The sequence below is a fragment of the Cyprinus carpio genome, chromosome A19, assembly GCF_018340385.1.
Source record: "Cyprinus carpio isolate SPL01 chromosome A19, ASM1834038v1, whole genome shotgun sequence".
In the NCBI taxonomy this organism is placed as follows: domain Eukaryota; kingdom Metazoa; phylum Chordata; class Actinopteri; order Cypriniformes; family Cyprinidae; genus Cyprinus; species Cyprinus carpio.
The window spans coordinates 11,330,056-11,355,250 of NC_056590.1; the positions used below are offsets into that span (position 1 = coordinate 11,330,056).

The 25,195-nt window shown below is 34.9% G+C and overlaps 2 protein-coding genes and 1 non-coding gene across 6 annotated transcripts; 2 read left to right on the forward strand and 1 right to left on the reverse strand.

The window, feature by feature from the left end:
• Positions 1 to 2,781: 2,781 nt before the first annotated feature.
• On the forward strand, positions 2,782 to 17,258 carry hcn3 (hyperpolarization activated cyclic nucleotide-gated potassium channel 3). Of its 4 annotated transcripts, none has more exons than XM_042776396.1 (8): positions 2,782 to 3,097; positions 3,485 to 3,932; positions 8,103 to 8,535; positions 13,784 to 13,945; positions 14,030 to 14,248; positions 14,334 to 14,480; positions 15,260 to 15,500; positions 15,618 to 17,258. In XM_042776396.1, the coding sequence occupies exons 1-8, from the start codon at positions 3,010 to 3,012 to the stop codon at positions 15,830 to 15,832; spliced, it is 1,953 nt and encodes a 650-aa protein (XP_042632330.1). In that variant the 5' UTR covers positions 2,782 to 3,009; the 3' UTR covers positions 15,833 to 17,258. The 4 variants fall into 4 exon arrangements, with proteins under 4 accessions (XP_042632330.1, XP_042632333.1, XP_042632331.1 ...); XM_042776399.1 differs by having other exon boundaries at positions 2,783 to 3,097; positions 3,369 to 3,932; XM_042776397.1 differs by having other exon boundaries at positions 2,783 to 3,097; positions 3,325 to 3,932; positions 15,618 to 17,257.
• Positions 17,259 to 17,490: 232 nt separating this feature from the next.
• Positions 17,491 to 23,754, forward strand: LOC109108713 (NADH dehydrogenase [ubiquinone] flavoprotein 1, mitochondrial-like). The gene is made up of 11 exons (XM_042776405.1): positions 17,491 to 17,576; positions 18,489 to 18,667; positions 18,744 to 18,826; positions 19,257 to 19,427; positions 19,590 to 19,773; positions 21,084 to 21,273; positions 21,523 to 21,735; positions 21,834 to 22,000; positions 22,376 to 22,457; positions 22,566 to 22,711; positions 22,891 to 23,754. The coding sequence occupies exons 2-11, from the start codon at positions 18,494 to 18,496 to the stop codon at positions 22,966 to 22,968; spliced, it is 1,488 nt and encodes a 495-aa protein (XP_042632339.1). The 5' UTR covers positions 17,491 to 17,576; positions 18,489 to 18,493; the 3' UTR covers positions 22,969 to 23,754.
• Positions 23,755 to 24,609: 855 nt separating this feature from the next.
• On the reverse strand, positions 24,610 to 24,682 carry trnam-cau. The gene has a single exon. It is a non-coding gene; the product is annotated as a tRNA-Met (tRNA).
• Between the last annotated feature and the right edge of the window lie 513 nt (positions 24,683 to 25,195).

Here is a 25,195-nt window from a genome sequence, read left to right on the forward strand (position 1 = left end):
ATGTGTGTAGATATTAATATTAATTAGCTTTTTTTCAGTGTTGTTTACTATAAATTGATTGGTATATCTGTTTTTTTTTTTTCTTCTAGGTTTTAATGCAGGCTGTGCTTACATTTATTAATTAGACTTATGACTTATATGAAACTGGAGAATCTGGAATACACTTCCTCTTGAATTTCAGAAGGCTGTCACTTTTTGAGAATTTGAGAAAGACTCAAGTTCAGAAACCCACGCTAAAGGAGAGATGAATTCCGTGGTGAAGAAATCCCTGGGTGCCCCCTTCCGACAGCTGAGCAGCTGCTTGAGCGGGGATAAGGACGGGTTTAGCCGGAAGGGCAAAACCGTCCGCAGGAAGAGCGCCCCCTGCTGCTACAGTCAGACAGCACACGACTCGTCCTGGTTAAGGACTTACCAAGCAGAACTGCACAGGGAAAGGTACTAAACACGCGTATAAAATTATTAGACACGTATTATCTGATCTTTATTGCATAATTTATAATGTAATTGTTTGTATTTTGTCTGAGCAGGAGACAGAGGCAAGTCAAATTTGCGCAGAAGAATGCAGAAAGAACCGCAATAAGGTCACATTATAGAAGCCCTCACCGCTTCACAAAGGTACGTTTGTGCTATTTTTCATCATTTTTAAAAAAATATATATATTTGCTAAAACAGCAGAATATAGTAGCTAACTTATAACATATGTACATTTTTCAGGCACCTGTACAGAGGGCAAACTTAAAAAGCAAGACCCCCACCAAAAGTGACAACTCTCTTTTTGGTGCCTTCCAAGGACTCAGTCTCAGAATGAATGGAGCACAAGCCTCCATAACAACACCATCACATGCAGATCCGTGTAAAGTCATGTGACCACAGAGAAGAAACCATCTCACATGACTCTTAAGGATGGGACATCTGACTGTTATCCAGGTTATTTCCTGGCTACCAAAAGGAACTTCCTTTGTTGCTGCTAACATCTCAGTTCATTATCTGAGGTGAATTATGACCTACAGATGCTGCACTCCAGGAATATAATCTGATTATGATATATCATAAAATATCATGATTATGATAAATCTTGAGACCTCAATGAAAATCAGGATAGTATAATAAAAAGTCATTAGCTATATATATATATATATATGTATATGTATATATATATATATATATATATATATATATATATATATATATATATATATATATATATATATATATATATATATATATATATATATATATATATATATAAACAAAGAAGAAGATACATATTTAATAAATATTTAATATTGTTTACTTTAAGCCACTAACTAAAATCTGAAAATAAATTTGAGTTGTAAATTAGAAGAGGTTTCACTGGTGGTCTCAGACTCACTGTACATTTGGCTATGTGTGGTGTTTTCTCCATATCTCTGTACCTCTTTTGTATTTTCCTTTTGAACGCTCAAGTTCAATGAGGTTTTACAGTAACTTTAAAACAACTGAACTCAAATTTGTTTCTCAGATGCCTCAAATTAAATTGTTACTGGTAAACAAATGAACCAGTTTATGACAGCTTATGTTTCTGGCTTTCTTTTGCATTAAAATGTTCTAATAAAGATGATCTTCATTTTATAATTTTGCAGATAATTTCACCTGAATTTTGCAACATTTTTCAAGTTCCATATGTGAACACAGTGAACAAAACTAACAAACAATAGGCCCTGGTGCTGTATTTACGTAAGACAGTTCAGTTAGTGGATACACAGTAACACTGCAGGACATGACCGAGAACATGTTCCCCTCTTTGTAGAAAGCATGTGTACTGTACAGCAAAGGCCGTCTTTAATTATTTCCTCATGTTTGCCAAAGGTTAAGCATCTCACTAATGCTCAGACTCAGGAACACGATACTCAGCACTTTACAGGATTGACAGTCGTCGAAACTAGATAGCATTCGTTGGAGTCGCTGAATTTGAAGATGTCCTGATGTGAGTAATGATAGGCCACTGCACAGCACTGCAAGAATAAACAACGCTGGGGGTAGTTCTCACACTTTTTATAGGGAATTATTCAACCATTGTTTGGGGTAAAAGACCATTATGATTAATTCATTTAGAAAGTTAGCCTACAACAACACACGGGACAACTTACCCCAATAAAAATGTGCTGCGACCTTTTTTTTTGAATTTCCGTTTAATGTCTCTACAGCTATAGCAAAAGTACCATATTAAAATTTTATTTGGAGGACAGAATTCACTAAATTATTCCATTTAGGAGGGATTTGAACTGCATTCTTGAAACCAACAAACATGTGAAAAGCAAAACCTTAAAAAAGTATTTACAATTTAAATAAATACATAAATCCATAACACAGTCAAATTAAAATGAAACATTGTGTATTTTAAATACAGTCATACATACTACATTTTTAAATAGTAATAGCCTACTAGACCTAACCTTTTTTTAAATTATATTATATATTTTAAATAAATAAATAACAACAAATTTTATATTGTAAATAAATAAATTCATACATAAATTCTACGTTTTAAAATTAATTTACTACTAGTGAAAACGCAAAATATTTTAAAATTGCATTAAAAAATAAATAAATAAATAAATAAAAACATTTTTTAAATGAATGTGTTCCTTAAACATGCATACGGTATATTTCTGCAGCACACGCGCACAATGTATTTCTGCAGCTCTCAGCAGCCTCAGGTAAATACACCTGTGAGCCTCCAGCGGATTCCGTGTCCTCGAGCGCAGGGTGGCCCCGCCCATTGCCTCCCCATCCCCAGCGCTCTCCTCTACCTGTTCATCCCGACAGCTTGTTGAACAGATAACACGCAGGTGTCAGCAGAGAGGGAGATAAAAACAGCGCCTGCTATCAAGAAGCCGATTATAAACAAACCTCCGCGGGTTTCATCGCGTTCTCTAACTGACGCGCGCTCATTCTGAGGAGGTTTTGCCAGCGCGCGACATGGTTTATGTGTGGAAAGTGGATACGGGGGAATAATGTTGACAATAAATGCACTTATTCCCAGAGGAACTTTTCAAGGGCGGATGGATTCTCCTCGGAAGTTTTGGGATCACGCGAGAGTCCGTTTCTAAATACGGTAAATGGACACGTTTGGGCTTTTTGAAATGCTAGTTGAGACCTAATGCTTTGTGTTCATATATTACTAGAGACCGAGTTTAAAAAGAAGGTTTAGTTTGCATATGAGTATGTAAAGAAAAATTAACAAATACATTAATCTTAAATAAGTGTTAAAATCATATTTAGACCTATTCATTTAAAAAAGTTTTTGTATACAAACCTTAACATGGTTTCCGAATACAAAAGGATTCTGAATTTGGAAAGCATCATGTCCTCATTCTCTTCTTGAGACTCCCATCTGTCAAACTAGTCCTCAACCTGAACCTGCATTAACATCAGATCTAAATTATGGATGGTGATGGACAGCCTCCGGCTTCAAATGATGACTCGAAGCTCTGCTCCAAAGGTGGCTTCTCTCTAACCAGCTGGCGTTCCTCTTCGAGGACTTTACTGCGAGGAGGAGAGGATGTGAGCCGAAGGCTGCTGTCTGCTGTGAACCACCAGGAATGCACAGACTCGGGGGCCAGTCCCACCTCAAAATCCCTTGAGGTGACCACAGGGTTAGATGGCACCTCAGCAACCACCACCACCGTGACCACATCCACTCCGCCTCACCTCGACAAAGCCATGGCAGAGTCAACAGGGCCTGCGGGAGCCCCTCAGCCATCCGAATCAGAAGAAAGGGTCTTCACTGTCCAGTCTACATTTCTCCAGAGACAGTTCAGCTCCTTGCTGCAGCCAGGGGTTAACAAGTTCTCACTGCGAATGTTTGGAAGTGCAAAGGGTGTTGCAGCCGAGCAGGAACGGGTCAAGTCATTTGGGGTTTGGATTATACATCCATATAGTAACTTCAGGTGAGTGACGCAGAGGAAAGGGAAAGATCATCAAACAAGGGTAGTGTTGTTGTGAATGTCACAGTAGTCTTAAATCAAGTAAATAAGCTAATTTATTTGATTTATAGTAGTTTGAGCATAGTAATTTTTAGGAACAAAATTAATGCTTAATCTTTTTTTTTTTGTTAAGTCAAGCCAACAGTAAAAGAGTCATGCTATTATGTTTGTTCAGTCCAAGCAGGCTACTGAAAAAATGGGGTTGTGGTTCTGATCTGTTCGACCTCTCCCCAGCATGCATTGGGGCATATTATTATGTTTGCTAGTTTTATTTGCGCAGCTGCTGTTTATTTTGCTGCTACTTTTTGTTCCTTATTATATTGTGATGTCAGGATGAGTTAGTAGTTAAAATGGTTAGTTGATTGTTAACTTTGTGTGGGATTTAAAGTATTTCATTTTGTGTTTTTTCGTCTTATGAGTTTTCATGTAACACTTTGTTCTTCCAGTGTTATTTGAGTATAATTGATATACTATTATAGTATTTCTTAATATTTGGATTTAGTTATTATTTTTGTATTTTTAGGTACATTTTTTTTTATGTCTGTTTAGGTTTTATTTTTAGTTTTAGTAATTTTCATATTTCAACTTAGACATGCTTCAGCATACTTCAAATTTGAAATGTTGCCTTGTAGTTACTAACTAAAAAAAAGAAAAATTTAATTTTTATTTTATTTCAGTTAACACTTTTTTTTATATATTTTGTTTTAGTTAATGATAACAATAATGCTCCATGAAAATAGAAAACATGAGATAAAGCACATAATTGTGAATAATTTAACAATAAATATAGAGAATAATTTGCATAGAACTTTTTCTGAACCAGATACAGTGCATAAGATCTTTTAATTAATATAAACTGGTAATTGATGCAAACTTTGTCATGTCAACAAAGGCAAAGGCAAACAGTTTGAATACTCAAATATATATATTTTTTTATTGATTTTTATATATATATATATATATATATATATATAAATCAAGAAAATGACAAACGTTAATATAACAAATATAATAATAAACGTTTTATATATATATATATATATATATATATATATATATATATATATTAACGTTTGTCATTGTAGAGTTTTTACAGAATCCCCTGTCAACAATTATTAGTGGTGCTTCACTATTAGTCTTGCACATACTTGGGGTGAGGAGTGTTACATTTTGGGTGCTCAGATTATACAATTTGTTGATAGAGAATTAAGATTTTTACCTGATAGATTAAAGAAGCTCCTGGAGGAACCAGAATTTTATAGAAACTTGAGGGTGGACCTAGCATCTTGTGGGTGACTTTTTTTCCCAGAAAAACGAAACAAATCAAAACCAAGTAGCACTTACATTTTCTTCAGAATGGGTAAAAATATTTAAGTTAGGGTGGTTATAGTTAGGGTGGTTGATATATACAATAGAGAATATGTGATGTGAGAAAACACCTTGCAGGTACATGTCATTTTCTTTGCTATCAATAATCATACAATGTCAACAAGCACTTACGCCTCAAATCAGGGCCTTAAAGCACAAACCTTTCAACCACCACACAACAGTAAAGCACAATGCAACACAGGTCAGTTACAGCGCTTTCCCTTATAGAGTTACCATTAGCCAGAAAGGGTATCAGCGTTAATGGATGGGCTGGAAAGACCCACTTGGTTACAGAGTGTCAGGTTGATGTTCTTTGTCTGAAACACGTACGCAGAGAAAGCAGCAAGAGGTTAAGGGATTAACAGATTGTGTTTTCAGAAAACAAGACATGATCGGTAATTGGAACTCAATCTCTACACCTTTTTCATACAAAGGAAAAAAAAGATATTTGCATAAGTAGGAGATCAAAACCAGCATTTTTGAATCTTTAATCCAATTTAATGAGGCACTAGAATCACCATGCAGTTACATGTCTTATTTTACCATAATTTGTTTCATGTGCCAAATCTTTTTTTACTTTTAGATACAGTAAAACAAACCCTTGAGCCAATTACTCCTGTTTTATCAACATGGATCAACTGTGTCCTAAATTTCACAGCGAGTTGCTGGTAACACCGTTGTTAATTACTTTACTTCAACTCTATACTTACAGATAACTTTCAACACTATTTTGTTAAACTAAGAACTTCTACTTTTACTCTTTTTTTTTTTTAATAGGAAAATGTGATGATGGTGAAAAGATCATTTATCATAGATCATTTTTTTTAAAATATGTCTATTTATTTTGTAATAAATTTAATTAAATTTTTAGTAATTTTACTACTTCAACTTAAACCAAATGAAAAATTGAAATGTTGCCTTGGCTAATAATTTAAGTAAAACAGGTTTAGTTTTTTTTAAATATATTTTTAGTTTTAGTTAATGATAACAGTACTGCTATATGTATATTTCTAATAGAAAATGTGATGAAGCACATAATTGAGAATAATTTAAATGTAATTGTAGATAGTTGTAGAAAAATTATTTATTATTATTAACATTAATGTTTTAAACTGGGATTTTTATTTTTGCACTTTTTACTGGGGAAAATATGATAATGGTGAAAAGGTCATGATCTATTACAACTTGAATCTTTTTGTTTAGCTGATGAGTAGTTGACTAATATGAGTATGAGTATAAGAGTATATATGTGTTAATAAGATGTCTAAAATGAAACTCTTTCCCTGAAGAAAAAAAAAATCCATGCAGTCAGTAGATTTTAGCCACAGATTTGTCATCTTTGTCACAAGAAATATCATAGAGTGTGTGAAAAAAATTGTCAGTTAATTTAAGTGTCAATACCTAGAGCTCAGGTCAATCGTTGTCATCACTAGAATTGCCTGATACTCATAACACAACTTCCATTTTACTCTTTACTCTTGCGTTCATTGTTACATCAAATGGCAACCATATGATATAAATCATATTCAAGAAAGCGTATTAAAAATTCCCATTGCAGTTGACTGATGCTGCTTTGGAAAATAAGACCACAGATGGAAACCTCAAACCACCGAGCACATGTATGATAGTGCGTAAAAGGGTGCATATCCAGTTTAAACAGTCGCATACTGTACAGTACATTCATGACTCCCCATGACCACTTTAGTAATTCACATTGAGAGGAATGTTTTGCAACATGTGTAAACTGACCTGTTTGCTCAAAGTCGTAAGTCTTATTTTGCACTTGAGCGTTTGAATCAAAGTTTATATCCTTGATGGTTTAATTTGTAATACCAGACATGCTTTACAGAGTCACATATTTGTTTCTTATAAAATAATCTTTTAGTTATTGGCAAACATGTGGGGCTGGTTAAATTTATTTCCACGAAACATGTAATGTTGCCATAGGATAGTGTCTTATTACATTACAGGGACAGTCACCCTATAGCACTCTGAAAGACTGGTTCAAAACAGTGAACTTTAGTTTATCAGCCTCGATCACAATGAATAACGGAATTAATTTTTCTCTTCTTTGATTTTAATACTTTTTTATAACCTATGTTGTTTAGTTTTGAGGCAACATTAGCTGCAAGAAAGCTTCAAATTTCATACAAAAGAGCAAAATTATTAGTGGTTAGATTACAGATGAATGACACATTGATTGTTATACATTATTATTTATATTTTTATTATTTTATATTTTACACAATCACAATAATTTTTGTTTGAGTTTTTTTTTTTTTTTTGTTTTTGTTTGTGTGTGTGTGTGTGTGTGGTTTTATATATATATATTCTTTGTATAGTATTAAATATTTAATTGTGCCTTTTCATTTTGCTTATTTATACATTAGGTTAGTCATGCTCTTTAACATTAATATTTAAGAACACTAACAATTTATTAACTGTTAAATATAGCAAAATACAGCAACTCAAAATGAATATCCATTTTTCATACTGTACAATATAATGCTGTGATGCCTACTTTCACTTGTGATTTTAGTTTTTAGTATTTTATTTGTTATTTATTTTGAGAAAATATTGTAGCATTGTAATATTGACTATTTATCAGTTATTGGCCATAATATATATAAAATAATTATATTAAATATATTGTTACATTGGTGCATCTCTTAATTTGAATTACATGGTTGATTGTAGTTATGAATTTTAATGTACATACTCTAGAATCCATCTTTTGTTCCTTACATCATGCATCTTCACACACAGGTTCTATTGGGACTTGGTGATGCTGTGCCTGATGATGGGCAACCTCGTCATTCTGCCATGGGGCATCACCTTCTTTGAGGATCAGAACACACTGCCGTGGATCACCTTCAACGTGGCCTCCGACACCCTCTTCCTGGCTGACCTTGTCTTAAACTTTCGTACTGGTATTATGGAAGGCGACAACACCCAAATCATCCTGGACCCACAAGTGATCAGTCGGCGTTACCTTCGTGGCTGGTTTCTGGTGGACTTCATCTCCTCCATTCCGGTAGACTACATCTTCCTGGTGGTGGATATAGAAGCCCGGCTTGAGTCAGCAGAGGTGTACCGCACTGCCAGGGCTTTGCGCATCGTCCGCTTCACCAAGATCCTCAGTTTGCTCAGATTGTTGCGCTTATCCAGACTTATACGTTACATTCATCAATGGGAAGAGGTGAGCAAAAATAATAGAGGAAATCGAGACTAAAATAGCAAAGGAAATATAGTTGCAGAAAATTTGCCAATTTTACTTTTGTCTGAGGGAAACAATAAAATGCACTATGACATTGATTTTTAGAATGACTTAGTACTCCAGTGACAAGCAATTTGTCCATCCATAACAAACGTCCATGTTTGTTGTTAATATACATGAGGAGCAATAATTCAGTTAAATGAGTTTTTAGAGTTTTTTACATTTACATTTGCCAACATTAACCTTAAATGATTGTTATAAGTTTAAATGCACTGATAATTTAACACTGTTATATGTAATTTTTAGCAAAGCTCAAGATGAATTTATATTTGGACTAATTTAAAATTTTTTTATTTAGTTTATTTTGAACTGCTTTATAATGTTGTGGTGCCTAAATATGCTTGTAACTTCTAAAGTGATTGATGTCCTTTTTGTCCTTTGTCTTTAGTTTACTTTTTTTTTTTTTTTTTTTTTACATTTATTTAGAATTTTAAAAAAGCTGTTTTTCAGTTATTGCCCATAACTTGAAAATAATTTGGAGAAAAGGTGTGTTCACGTTAGATAAATTTTCTCTCAAGATTTCTCTCAAGAAAGAACTTGATCAATGTGTCAAATTTGAACCTGTTGTGAAATACAACAAATGGTGGCAATATACACTCACAATGCGCTGTAATACTGACAAGTCAAGATCCTAACCTCTCAGATGGCCAGACAGTGATTAATCTGATATGAATAATTAAAATATTGGTGTGTGGGACACTGTGAGCCCGGAGACAATAGTGTACACTGTGACTTTTTAATGTTAGACTTAAGGATAACTACATGATAATGTGCTCCAAAACACTGATATACAAAATATAAGATAAGATATAAGTATTCAAAACTTCTCACAGTCTCTCACTTCCGACCATAGTCAGTCAAGTCACCTTTATTTGTATAGCGCTTCATACAATACAGATTGTGTCAAAGCAGCTTTACAGTGTCAAACAGGAAAATACTTTGTCAATAATGTAAGAGGATGATAACAAAGTAAATTTTTTTCAGTTCAGGTCAGTCCATTGATGATTCAGTGATATCATCATTCAGTTCAGCTCTCCTCCAATAGTGTCTGTGCAGTCATGCTGACAATATTGCCAGAAATTAAGCATCCCAAACTAAGCAAGCCAAAGGTGACAGTGGCAAAGAACTAAAACTCCATTGGTGCTAAATAGGAAAAAGTTCTGCCGCCCGCAGTTGATTTTGATATTCTATGTATTCGCAAATGTCCAGAGTTTTGAGATTACAGTGGACATGAAGGACTATAATGTTATACGAGCTCTCTCAAGTACTGAGGAACTAAACCATTCAAGACTTTATAAGTAATTAGCAAGATTTTATCATTTATACGATGTTCAATAGGAAGCCAGTGCAGAGTTGACAGAACCGGGCTTATATGGTCATACTTCCTGGTTCTAGTAAGAACTCTAGCTGCTGCATTTTGGGCCAGCTGGAGTTTGTTTATTAAGCGCGCAGAGCAACTACCCAATAAAGGATTACAATAATCTAACCTTAAGGGCATGAATGCATGAATTAACATTTCTGCATTTGACATTGAGAGCATAGGTTGTACTTAAGATATATTTTTAAGATGGAAAATTGTGGTTTTACAAATGCTAGAAACATGGTTTTCAAAGAAAAGATTGCTATCAAATAGCACACCTAGGTTCCTAGCTGATGACGAAGAATTGACAGAGCAGCCATCAAGTGTTAGACAGTGTTTTAGGTTATTACATGCAGAGGTTTTTGGTCCAATAATTAACACCTCTTTGTTTTCAGAATTTAGCAGTAGGAAATTACTAGTCATCCAGTTTTTATATCTACTATGCATTCCGAATTGTTTTTGCGAATGTATTATGTATTGTTAGGCCGCAAAGAAATACAGAGCTGAGTATCATCAGCATAACAGTGAAAGCTAATGTGCACCATGTTTCTTGATGATATCTCCCAAGGGTAACATGTTAAGCATCAAAAGCAGTCCTAATACTGAGCCTTGTGGTACTCCATACTGTACTTGTGAATGATATGATACCTCTTCATTTACTGCTACGAATCGATGATGGTCAGATAAGTAAGATTTGAACCAGTCCAATGTAATTCCACTAATGCTAAGATCCAGTAGCATTTATAGAGAAATACAACTACGGTCGGATGATAAGAGCAGGTCATTTGTAACTCTGATGAGAGCAGTCTCAGTACTATAATACGGTCTAAATCCTGACTGGAAATCCTCACAGATACAATTTCTCTCTAAGAAGTAACATAGCTGAGAGGATTTTGCCTTTTCTAGTATTTTTGACAGCAAAGTGAGATTGGTCTGTAATTTGATATTTGTGTAGGTTTGAGTTGTGTTTTTTTAATGAGAGGCTTAATAACAGCCAGTTTGAAGGTTTTTGAGACCTATCCTAATGACATTGAGAATAATTAAAATATTCAGAATAGGATCTATGACTTCTGGAAGCACCTCTTTTAGTAGCTTAGATGGAACAGGGTCTATCATACATGTTGTTGGTTTTGATGATTTGAAAAGATTATGCAAGTCTTCATGTCCTATAGTAGAGAATGCGTGGAATTGTTCCTCAGGGAATACTGTAGCTGACGGCTACATGGTTAGAATTTTATCACTAATAGTATTAATCTTGGAAGTAAAGACATTCATAAAGTCATTACTGCTGGGCTGTTGGGAAATGTTTGCACCTGTTAATGCTTTATTTTTTTATGTTAATTTAGCCTGTATTGTATTGAATAAATTCGGGGGGTTGTGTTTGTGTTTGTTTTCCTCTAAAAGAGACGAAAAGTAACCAGATCTAGCAGTTTTTAGAGCTTTTCTATAAATAGAAGTACTTTCCCTCCATGCAATACAAAATACTTTTCTTCAAGCTGCGCTCCATTTTCTGGGATGCTCTCTTTAAGGTGCGAGTGTGCTCATTATATCACGGTGTTGGACTGTTTTCCTTTATCTTCTTTAAGGAGCAACCATATCTAAAGTGCTAGGAAAGAGAGAGCCCATACTTTCTGTTACAACATCAGGTTTTTCTGAACTATTGGATTTGTTGAGGAATTGAGACAAGTCAGGAAGATTATTTACAAAGCAGTCTTTTGTTGTAGAAGTGATGCTTCAACCATATTTGTAACAAGGAGTTGAATTTGCAGCTTTAGCTATATGAAGTATACACGAGACTAGATAATGATCCGAGATATCATCACTCTGCTGCAGAATTTCATCACCAGTAATATCAATTTCATGTGACAGTATTAAATCTAAAGTATGATTACGATAATGAGTAGATCATTACAAGTGTTGCCTGACCCCAATAGAGTTCAGTATGTGTATAAATGCTGATCCTAATGCATATTTTTCATTATCAACGTGGATATTAAAATCCCCAACAATTAAGACTTTAACTGCAGCCAGCACTAACTCCGATAGAAAATCATCAAATTCTTTTTTAAAGTATGTATGGTGCCCTGGTGACCTTTATACAGTAGCCAGTACAAACGTCACAGGGGATCTATCATTAACACTTATTTCTCTAGATAATGCACCATTACTTCAAGCACCAATACTTCAAACAAATTATACTTGAAACCATAGTTCTGAGAAATACTGAAAATATTACTATAAATTGTAGCAACACCTCCCCCTTTACCTTTTGAACTCGGCACATGTTTATAACAGTAATCTTGGTGTGTAGACTCATTTAAAGTAATGTTATCATCTGATTTTAGCCAGGTTTCTGTCAAACAGAGCACATCTAGTTTATGATGGGAGATCATATCATGTACAAAAAGTGCTTTCGTAGAAAGAGACCAATTATTCATTAAGACAAACTTTAAATATTTTTTTATCTGTATTACATCTGTGTTTTACTTGTTGAACATTCATTTAATTGTTACCCTTGAATTGTTTTGGACATTTATTGTATTTTCTATCTTTTATGTAACTTGCTCCACCTCAAAAATGACTTTTTGTTTTTTGGTTGACATAATTTATTCACGGTTGTGCTGCTCACATGGTCAGTCGCATGATTGTCATCCGTAAACAAAATGTCTGTTTTTGCTTGGACAATTAATTGAGTAATATTTAATTTAATAATATGAAAATAATATCCTATTTATTATTTGTCTATTGAAATATCCTAGGTAACACTTTATTTTAATGCGTCCTTGTTACACGTTACATGTATTTACTATTATAACAATTAATTATACATAATTACATACAAGTAACCCTAAGCCAAATCACTGTGATCGTTAAATGATATCTGACTTACCACAGTTGTTTAAGGAACTCTTGAAAAACAGAGCGAGAGAGAGAAAAGAAATAAAGCGAGAGACAAAAGAAACGGTAGGAAACGCAAAATGTGAATGACAAGCTAACAGGTTAACGGAATGCTAACGCACTACGCTAGCGGTTTACATTAAAACAAACGATGTCAAATTAGTATAGATAGAGATTCCAGCAGAAAAACAAAGCTAAGTTACATAGAGCAACAATCACAAACCACTCGTGCACGTGTTGAAGTGGATGCGTGGATTGTCAATACAGAGCAATAGTCTCAGCCTCAGATGTCATGCCCACAGACCGTTGGCTGAACGTTTGATGCATATGGCACACAAAATTGGAAACACTTCAGGAGTTTGGAAGTCATCATCTGATTGGTTGAATTCTACAGTATTAAGAGCAATAATGTGGAGTAGAGATAACATAAATTACACGTTTTTCAGACTGTATTAGTGAAAATGATCTATTTTTAAGTAACAGTTGTATATTAAATATGAAGGGGGAATCTATTAAACTTTTTTTTTTTTTCTTTTTATAAAACTGTTGCTGTCACAAGATTTAAATGCTGCTTTGGTGGGCTGTGATATAAATGAAATTACGCTACTTATAAAAAAGGGGATGAGACACTCAATATGTCCCACCCAAACTTTCTTTTTCAGTGAAACTTACATCAACACATTAAATAACCCTTTGTTTCAAGGAATTTCTGTGCTTAGCTTAAATGTGTGATATGAATAAACGGTGCTCATAAAGGTTGTCGAGATTGTTCTCTCAGTTGAAACGGGTAGGGCTTGGAACCGGAAACAGCATTCGATATGTCATGACTTAACAAGCGGATTGAAGTGACTGGATTTTGTGCTTCTAGTGCTGACTTTACATTTATCACTTTTTTTATTTTATTTTTTATAGATCTTCCATATGACCTATGACCTTGCAAGCGCAGTAGTTCGTATAGTGAATCTGATTGGAATGATGCTCCTGCTGTGTCACTGGAATGGCTGCATGCAGTTCATGGTGCCCATGTTGCAAGATTTCCCATCAAACTGCTGGGTCTCCAAAAACAACATGGTGGTATGTTTGAGGATCTTGGATAGTGTCTCAAAGACACACTAAACTGTTAGCAAACAGAAAATGCACTTTGTCTTTCTCTGTCAGAATGCCACTTGGGATGTCCAATACTCCTATGCCCTTTTTATGGCCATGAGCCATATGCTGTGTATTGGATATGGTGCTCAGGCACCTGAGGGAGCAACTGATGTCTGGCTCACGATGATCAGCATGATTATCGGTGCCACCTGTTACGCCATGTTCTTGGGGAATGCCACTAACCTGATCCAGTCTTTGGATGCTTCCCATCGTCAGTATCAAGAGAAGGTACTAGTTTCTCAATAAAGCATTTTTTGAGTCATTGTTTTTTTCCCCTTTTGTCAACAGTTTTTTTTTGTTTGCTTTGTTACAGTACAAACAAGTGGAACAGTACATGTCCTTCCACAAGTTGCCGGCTGACATGAGGCAGAGGATCCATGATTATTATGAGCACCGCTTCCAGGGCAAGATGTTTGACGAGGACAATATCCTCGAAGAACTCAGTGACCCGCTAAAAGAGGTTTCTCTTATATATTTTCATTCATGTTTTGGTCAGATCTTTTATGTAACTTGCACCATCTCAAAAATGACTTTTCTTTTTTGGTTGACATAATTTATTCACGGTTGTGCTGCTCACATGGTCAGTCACATGATTGTCATCCGTAAAGGAAATGTCTGTTTTTGCTTGGACAATTAATTAATATTTAATTTAATAATATGAAAAAAATATCCTATTTATTATTTGATTATTGAAATATCCTAGGTAACACTTTATTTTAAGTTGTCCTTGTTACACGTTACATGTATTTACTATTATAGTAACAATTAATTATGCATAATTACATACAAGTAACCCTAAGCCAAACCCAAATCCTAACCCTAACCAAATTGTAAGTAAATGTAGTTAACTAATATTACTCAGTACTTAAATGTATAATTACACTGTAACAAGGCCCATTTCAATGGCTTACAACTTATGACCAAAGATGTGGATTTGGACAAAAATTAAGTATTAACATAAACATATAACATAACATAAAATAAATTGACATGATCAAAACTTAGATAATGCTTTCTAAAATCTTGCCAATAGTTTAAGTAATTTTAGTAAATCATGTTGGTTAATGTAATAAAGGTTACAAGATTTTGTGTCTCATTATCTCTTGGCATGTCTCAATTAAAAATGACAAATCCTTATCCATAAACTCCTTAATCTTAGGTCAGAACTAAACTGTCCAGTGTATTGGTAGATTACAATAGTATTCCTAATCCATCTTGTATTGTGTGTTTGACCTGCAGGAGATAGTGAACTATAACTGCCGTGAGCTGGTGGCTAACATGCCTCTCTTTGCGAATGCTGATCCTCACTTCGTCACAGTGCTCCTCACAAAGTTGCGCTTCGAGGTCTTTCAGCCGGGTGATATAATCATCCGTGAAGGGACGCTCGGCCGTAAAATGTACTTCATCCAGCATGGCTGCGTCAGTGTAATCACTCATGACAATAAAGAGAAGAAACTGAATGATGGCTGCTACTTCGGGGGTGAGTATGATTTTTCCTTGCTTTTACAAGATAAAAAAGGTGTTATCTTTATACACAGATGTTACAACAACAGACTATTGATACAAAATTTGAGCTGATTTGTTTGTTCTTTTCTAGAGATCTGTCTGCTGACCCGTGGACGTCGTACAGCCAGCGTCAGAGCTGACACATACTGCAGACTTTATTCACTGAGTGTGAGCAGCTTTAATGAGGTCTTAGAGGAGAATCCATTAATGAGGAGGGCGTTTGAGAGCGTAGCAGTGGACCGTCTGGAGCGCGAGGGAAACAGCATTGTGCGTTCACACAAGAGTGTGGAGGATGATGGGGACTAATGGATTCTTATTTTTTAGTGAACTTTGACCGGGGACTCACCGAAGATGACTGAATGTAGAAAAAAAAAAAAACATGGTGTTACAGTGTCCATATAATTGACTTAAATGATAATGTACAGTTGCAGTATGGTGTGATTTATCTAATTAAAATAGTTCTTTCTTATTCTTAATTTGACATTGAAATGTATTGGAACATAAAAAGAAACAATATCAGTCCTGTAGTTTTAATAATGTTTTGTTGACTCTTGAGATACTGGATTCATGTAATTCATTTCAGTCAGAAACCATTAGTTTAGCAGGGACCTCGATGAATGTGGTAAAACATGTATATGCAGCAATATATATATTATAATACAACTACATTAACGATACAATAAAATGAATTTCTACTAAGCTCCTTTAGTTTCAAGTAATAGTAACCCTTAGTCAAGGAATTGCTCCCTGTAAATTTTGCATTTAGAAAAATATCTCCAAGAGGGATTTGAATATGGTAACTCAGTACAACTCAATGTTTAACTCTTTAATCTTGATCTCTTTGACATTGCTTTCATTTATAAAGCTCCAGGCAGCCACCAGCATGTAACAGTGTTGCACTTACTCAAGCTTTCATTATTGTGGTGCTGCTGGTGGAAGGTCTCTGGATGTATCATTGATTCCTTACGGAGGCACACAAATAATCAAATCGAGCTAAATCAATAAAAAAAAAAAACTGAAAATAATATTTCTATTAGTTGTTTTATAATACAATATTATACTGAATTCTATCTGCTTTCCGGATCAACATAGAGCACTTAAGAATCATGCACTGTAAGAAAAGATGTCTGCTAACTGAAAGACATGGATGAGCTTGGACAACTGCACATTGTCCTCTTAACTTAAAATTAAAGTATTAAACAATATGAGTCACATAATCACTGATTAAACTAATTTCCGTTTGGCCTGAGCCCTTTCTTATCTGTAATAATCGGTTATGATGGAAATAACCCTTTGAGAGGAGGTTGTTTTCAAACATGCTTTTGAGAAAAAAAATATTTACTTAGGAGCAGGTGATACATTCATTTTAAATTATATTTTGTTAGTAACATCTCTTCTCTGTGTTGTTGGAAAGAAAAAAAAGAGATATATTGCCCCACATAATGTGTGAAATTATAGAGATGAATGAGGAGTATTATGAAAAACAACTGAGATTTTGAATGTAAATGTTAATTTGATGTTTCATATGCCACTATATTATAAATGTATATTAATAACTGTTAAATACAATCGCTGTACATGCGTCTACATACTGTTTGGTAGAATATTTTAAGTTTAATGTGTCAGCTTAATGTGTCATCATTATTTACAGGGAATTACTATTTCATTTATTTAATTGTTTTCATACTAAACACTAAATAAAACTGCACTTCAAACCAAATAAAGTTGTTTGTACTATTTATACTTATGGAGAAATAATATGACTATGAAGTATTTGGCTATGAAGAAATATTATTTGGACACTTAAACCAGACTTAAAATTGTATTGGATATATAACGGAATATCAACTCAAGTGTCTTCAGATTTACACAGATATCAGTGTTTATTTTATGTATTTATTAAGGGCTATTTAAAGGCTTTAAATTTTACATTAAACTGTGCAACAGCGCCTCCACACATAACAGGTCAAAGTCGTTATTACATCCGGTTCGGTCGCTATATTCCTTCCGCTGTCACATTTTATAACGCTGATCCAGGGAGATCACGAAGGTAAGCAGCGGCTAGGTTTTTCGCTTGATTTTTCTGTTTGCAAAGCAAGGTTTTGACAGTTTCTCAGTTTTCGATAATCTCATATACCTTCTGTAAATAAATCCAAACATTAACGTCGTGCAGTGCCGCGGTCCCTCAAATAACATGAGCGTGAATAAAGTGGAGGTCACTGCGGGACGAGTCCGCTTTCAGCCGGTAACCTTACCGTACAGTGTCTGAGAGAGTTTAGCGTGTGCGTTTATGTAATAATGTATAATATAGAGGCTGTCTTTGATCTTTATGGATGTGTGTTTATCGCCGCACCTGAACTATTTACACTTTGCATCTCTTGCCTTGCATAACTGTTTCCTTCATTAAATTTGTCTGAAGTTTTTTTTATGCATTTTGAGTGCTTTTTAGTTCATTTATGGATTATGGTACAGTGTTGAACCTCAAAAGTTTTTGTAATTTTCTGTAAATTTGCTATTATTATTTTGGGATGTTTAGTTCTTCCCTCCGGTCGACGTCCCACCAAACGTGCAAACATTTGATTTTGTAAACATTTAATGCAACAATAACAATAGAAATCATTTTTTATGTATGTTTTATGCATTTGTATGTATTTTTTTAATGATTAGTAATTTTATGTATTTTTAATTATAATTATTTTATTATTATTATTTCTACTTTATTTCAGTTTTAGTCATTTTATTGTCATATAGATTTTATTAAGATTTTTTTTATCTAATATTTATATTTCATAAAATTTTTGCTTTATTTTAATTACCAAAAACAAATTTGAATAGTTTCAGTTGTAGTTAATAATAATAATGGGTCATTAGGACTGGAGTTGTTCTTAAACAGTGCACCATGTGATACAGCTTTGGTTACGAGGGAAACTTTCATGCTCATTGTACCATCCATCTCTTTCAGATAAGATGTTGTCCTGTCTCGGTTGTCATGTTCTTAGCCGGGTGCTCACCAGTGGGGCTTCACGTGCCCCGGTTGCCGTGGTTGCAGCTGGTGCATCACGCACTTCTGTAGCCGCCAGCACCGCCTCTCCCCCAAACTCCACTACACTTGTGCGATACAACAGCAGCACAGCTCAACAGGTGACTAGTTACTCCAGTCCACTGTCTGCATAACTGATGATCAGTGGACACTGCATATAACCAGAATGTTCCCCAGGAAACACCAAAGAAGACCAAATTTGGACCTCTAGCTGACCAGGACAGAATATTCACTAACCTTTATGGACGACATGACTGGAGGTAAAAAATATGAAATTGTATTATGAATTATATCTAAAGACAGGATTTAAACTTACTATTGAATAGTTCCTATTTGGTATGTAAGCTTATTTTCTCCATGGAATAAAAAAGGTAAGGTCTCATGAAAATTGCAAGTTCATGTCTCATAACTCAGACTTTTTTTCTCAGAATTGCAAGTTTAAATCTCAAAATTGCAAGCTACACACACACACACACACACACACATACACACATATATATATATGCACACACACACAAATGCAGAAAAGACTCCATATATTTAATTCTACATATTAACTTCCTTTGTGTTTGTGTGTGTTGTGTATATATATATATATATATATATATATATATATATATATATATATATATATATAATGAATAGTTACCACACTGCTTGTTTAATGTGATAGTTGTTCATATATCTCAGGCTGAAGGGTGCCCTGAGGAGAGGTGACTGGTACAAGACCAAGGAGATTTTGGATAAAGGAGTGGACTGGATCCTGAATGAGGTTAAGGTCTCAGGGCTGCGTGGCCGAGGAGGTGCTGGATTCCCCACAGGGATGAAGTGGAGCTTCATGAACAAGCCCAGTGATGGCAGGTAGTTTTTCATCTCAACAATTAGCGGGTCACATGACAAAGTCACATGACTCTGCAAAAGCAGATGCAAATTCTTGGCCAGTGGAACTACATTCAGCTCTTTTCATTGGGATCAAATCAAGTCATACAAAAGCATACGAGTTTCTTTTTTTTACCCTCTCAGGCCTAAATATCTGGTGGTGAATGCTGATGAAGGAGAGCCTGGTACCTGCAAGGACAGAGAGATCATGCGTCATGATCCTCACAAGCTGATCGAGGGCTGTCTGGTGGCTGGCAGGGCCATGGGAGCACGTGCAGCCTACATCTACATCCGTGGAGAGTTCTACAATGAGTCGTCCAACCTGCAGGTGAAAAAAAAAAAGGATGTGATCCCTTATTTATCTGTAACAAAATTCATTTTAAGAGACAGGAAGAAAGATTATTTATTGCTAAGCTCCATTCTAGAACCTAATAAGCTGCCTACCGAGGCATCATAGACATGCTTTTGATGTGAAGCCTTCAAAAGGCCTGAATAATGAATAGAATACTGATTAATAAATAAATTAAAATATTAATCATAAATTCATTAATATATACTAATATTATAACTTTATTACATTACACTACCATTTAAACATTTAAAAAAATAATAATGACATTTTTAATTTATTTTTTTTGCAAGGATGCATTAAACTGGTCAAAAGTGAGAGTAGAGACATTATAATGACACATTTAATGTTTCAAAATATTTATATATTAACTAAATGATGTAATTTTGAACTTTTTATTCATCAAAGAATCCCGTAAAAAATGTATTCATGATTTCCACAAAAATATTAGACATCACAACTGTTTCCAACATTGATAATAAGAAGAAATGTTTCTTGAGCACCAAATCAGCATATTAGAATGATTTCTGAAGGATCACGGGATATTGAAGGCTACTGAAAATTCAGCTTTGCCATCACAGGAGTAAATTACACCCTCAAATATATTAAAGGTACACTAAGCGATTTTCAAACGCATTTGACCACAGTGTAGAACCTAGTCCCAAAACACACTTGCAGCCAATCAGCAGTAAGGGGCGTGTCTAGTAATGATAGGGAGAAGAGCGCTCCGTGAGTGCACAGGACGGATGTTAGCAGATCGACTATAGATAGCGAGTGATGACAGATAAAAAAACCGGGAAGGCGTGGAATCGGACGCCGAGGTTGATTTGTTTCTTCTTGATAAGCGAGTTAAGTTGAATTTGCCTTTTCACACAACTATTCTGTGTTGGCTTTTGATTGAATATGCCGCATCCGGCAGGCATAGCAGATTCCGCCATCATGTGGGGCGGAGTTATCAAAATAGGGGAGGTCCTGTTGGGGTATAAGCGTGTTTGTTTTGGTGCTTTCCAATATCAACATCGTTTGGCAAAAATCGCTTGGTGCACTTTTAAAAAAACTAAATAAAATAAAGTAGAAAACATTATTTACTATTTTTAATATTTCACAATATTACTGTATTTGGGGTTAAATAAATGCAGCCCTGGTGGGTAAAAGAGACTTCTTTCAAAACATAAAAAAACCTTATTGTTATTCAGAGGGGTTAATCTTGGAGTAAATGTGATAGAATGTCCTACACAGTAGTAGAGGGAAGTAATGTATTGACCTCGTGTGTTTGTGTGCTTACTCAGGTGGCCATTAACGAGGCCTATGCAGCAGGGCTGATTGGCAGGAACGCATGCGGCTCAGGTTATGACTTTGATGTGTTTGTGATGCGCGGTGCGGGAGCGTACATCTGCGGAGAGGAGACGGCTCTCATTGAGTCCATTGAGGGAAAACAGGGAAAACCTCGTCTGAAGCCCCCTTTCCCTGCTGACGTGGGTAAGTCAGAAACAAACAAATTAAATTTTTTGATTTTATTTTTTGGTGTATTATTTATATTTCATTTTCTATAAGTGACATGATGACAAGTGACATGTTTATAATGTGTATATATATATATATATATATATATATATATATATATATATAATTTTTTTTTTTTTATAAGTGACATGTTATAAATGTATAATATAAATAATACATTTTACTTCGAATGACCAGTTATAAATTTGACATGTTCGTTTACAGGTGTGTTTGGCTGTCCAACAACCGTTGCTAATGTTGAGACGGTAGCTGTGGCACCGACCATCTGCCGTCGTGGTGGCTCGTGGTTTCTGAGTTTCGGCCGAGAGAGAAACTCTGGCACGAAGCTCTTCAACATTTCAGGCCATGTCAACAACCCCTGCACGGTGGAAGAAGAGATGTCCATTCCCCTGAAAGAGCTGATTGAAAGACATGCAGGTACACCTCATTCCATCCATACACGGAAAGGTTTGCTCATGGTCTAATCATGTGTGATCTTAAAGATTATTGAGCCTTCATTGATATGATCTCTGTAGGTGGTGTCCGGGGTGGTTGGGATAATCTTCTGTGTGTTATTCCTGGTGGCTCTTCCACGCCACTAATCCCACGTCATGTGTGCGACACCGTCCTCATGGATTTTGATGCCCTCATTCAGGCTCAGACCGGTCTTGGCACAGCTGCACTTATTGTCATGGATAAATCAGTAAGTTGATTTGTAAAATAACTAGGGCTGTCTATTTAACAGGTTAATTTGGTGTGATTAATCATGGAAAAAATAATGAGTTAAAATTATTAACCCAGGTCCAGACTTGTATTTCATCTTATATTGCGTGCAGTTGGTGACAAACATGATTCAGATATTTATGCGATTCTAATTGCGGTGTAAATGCACTCATGCCAACAGTCTGTGTAAATATACCTAAATACTACTTTATGTGTTATGGAAACATTGTAGCCTTGAAATTTGATGTGTAATAATTTCTATTAGCATTTATGTTTTTTAGAAGATCATTTAGAAGATCTGTCTGATAATTTGAGTGTTTGACCATTTGATCACATAAGTTTTCTCCCTTCATAGACTGATGTTATTCGAGCTATTGCCCGCTTGATTGAATTCTACAAGCACGAGAGCTGTGGGCAGTGCACTCCTTGCAGAGAGGGTAAGAATTACTGCACATTTATGTAAATATACATTTATCAGTATTTGCATGTATAGTATGCTACATTACAGTGAATATTTACCTGTCTGTCTTTTCTGTGCTCCTCAGGAGTGGACTGGATGAATAAGATGATGTGGCGCTTTGTGAAAGGCGATGCACAGTCAGCAGAGATTGACATGATCTGGGAGATCAGCAAGCAGATTGAGGGCCACACCATCTGCGCTTTGGGAGACGGAGCTGCATGGCCAGTTCAGGTAAAGGCAGAATATTTGTATTTTTTTAATATAGATAGATAGATAGATAGAATATATCTATCTGTAGATAATTCGATTTAAATAGAAAAATTATTTTATAATATATATCCACGATTAATTTAAACAGTTATAAATGTTTTAACTGAAAATGTATAATATGTATATTTCTTTGTTCTCAGGGATTAATCCGTCACTTCCGCCCATTAATGGAGAGCAGAATCGCAGACTTTAAACCGAAACAGCAGGCACATGCTTGAAAGCTTCATATCTGCATCCATTCTCACTCATCCAGTCACTTAAAGTTATTTAAGCAAAACCGTCATGGTCTCTCTCTCGCTGATTGGTAAACTGCTGGCATCCTCCATTTGATTCTCTTACATAGATCAGGGACATTAAATAAAAGTCATGTGGTTCTTTGAACCTTTTTAACAAATCTATCCCACTGTGATGATATGTTCAACATCATACTCCTGATTGTGGATGACTTGTGACGCATTAAAAAGAGTGAAAACTGAGCAGATGCATCACTCATATACAGTAACTGAGTAAAGGGTTATGGTTGATGTAATTGTTAAATCCCATTATGATGTTAATGCCATTTTTCTTGATAAGAAAATCTTACACTGTATAAACACTTATTTGTGGAAATAAAGAGCATAAACTTGAAACAGTGTTTGTTAATCTGGGGTTAAAGGAGAATGTGCGGTAATTTATAGATCTTATTGATTATAACTGTGTACAAAAGTCTCCAAAAATATGAAACATGTCGTCTTGTAGCGTCCAGTCAGAGCGAAATCAGACGTTGTGAGGAGACCAACACAAAACCTTTTGCTGTGTGGAAAGCTGAACTGTTAAAGTGGGGTCATGGAAGGAAGTTCTAAAGGGTGGAATCAGTATAAACATCCAGCTCCTTTCATTTTAATTATTCTTATCTAACTGTATTTCTTCAATTAGTTGTATGTAATTGAACGTGTGATTTTGGTGCTTCTCACCAAAATATAATTGCAGTGCTGCAATAAAATCCTTCATTGTGTGGAAGTGGACCTGAACTGTTTTGTCCATATTACTCAACACTTCTACTCTTCATAATTAGTTTCAGGCAAAAATATTAATTTTATTTATGCTGAAGGTCTATCATTTGTAGCAGTTGGAACCTCACAATAATTTTAATAAGCCATATAAAACCAAACATTAACACAAAGTATAGCCTATAAGCTAGTGGAAGGCACTCATTTACTTTAAAAACTGTTTTTGGCTTGTCAAAGTAACATTTTAGCGTAACAGATTTAATGGCTGTTACACCAAAGCAAATTTATCCAGGTCAAAAATAATTTAGCAACATAATTATTTGTATTTAATTTTACTCAACAAACTCTCTGTTTAGTCTGTTTTTGGGAAGGTTACAACTTTGGTGTTCAACATATTGTTTCAGAAATGTAAACAATTAAAGATTGAAATTTAAACTTAATTTGGTTGGTTTTATGTTGTTTAAGTTAGCTTTAAGAAAATAAATATGACTGCTTATAAAAGGAAATGTTATTAAATTAGCATAAGAGAGGTAAATTATCTTTAAAATGTCACATGGGTTTGAATCAGATGCTCAGTTTACAGACTTCTCCTCATCAAATAATTCTATTATTTTAAAAATTCTGAGCTCTTTCATAAAAAAGATTCAGTTCATGTTTCCTTAATTTGAGCTTTATCTTACGAAGACTCATACAACATAACTGTGAGACTAGTTCCTGCTGTAGGTATAAATAGAATTCAGTAAAAATATATTATCATGGTAACTTACTATTTCCTTTCATAGGACTTCTCCACGAGTCTTCTATCCCCCTCGTCTATTTGAAATACAGACAACCCTTTATAGTACACTTAGAGAAGTTAAAAAGTTGCCTTGCCCCGTGTGAGGCTCGAACTCACGACCTTCAGATTATGAGACTGACGCGCTGCCTACTGCGCCAACGAGGCTGTGACGACAAGCTTTGCAAAGGCTTCTGAGGAAAAAAGAAATACTAGGACCATTTTTTTTTTTTTCAATATTTCTTAGATATTTTACTTAGCGGGAAATGCCTACTTTGAATTTGTTTACGTTTTTATTAAACTTTTTTTTTTCTTTTGTTGAAGCAGTGATTGGTAGTTGACGTATAAGTTGCCAAATAACTGTTTAAGGTGCGTATGATTATATATAATTGCGCTGTGGCGACCCCTAACGGGAGAAGCCGACACAGAGCGATATGTACATTTTTTTTAAAAAGTATCTACTAGTTAGTTGCTAGTGCAAATGACAAAATATTTATTTAGATTTCATATTGTTCACACTCACAAATAATAATGTGGTTCCAAAACCAAGAAAATCTAATGATTCCAGAGGATATAATTTAATTATATAATGTCAGTAGTGAGTAGTCAAAGAAGTACAAAACAATTAACTATATGTAGCCTACGTTATCATATATGATACATTAATTTCTAAGGCCTCTG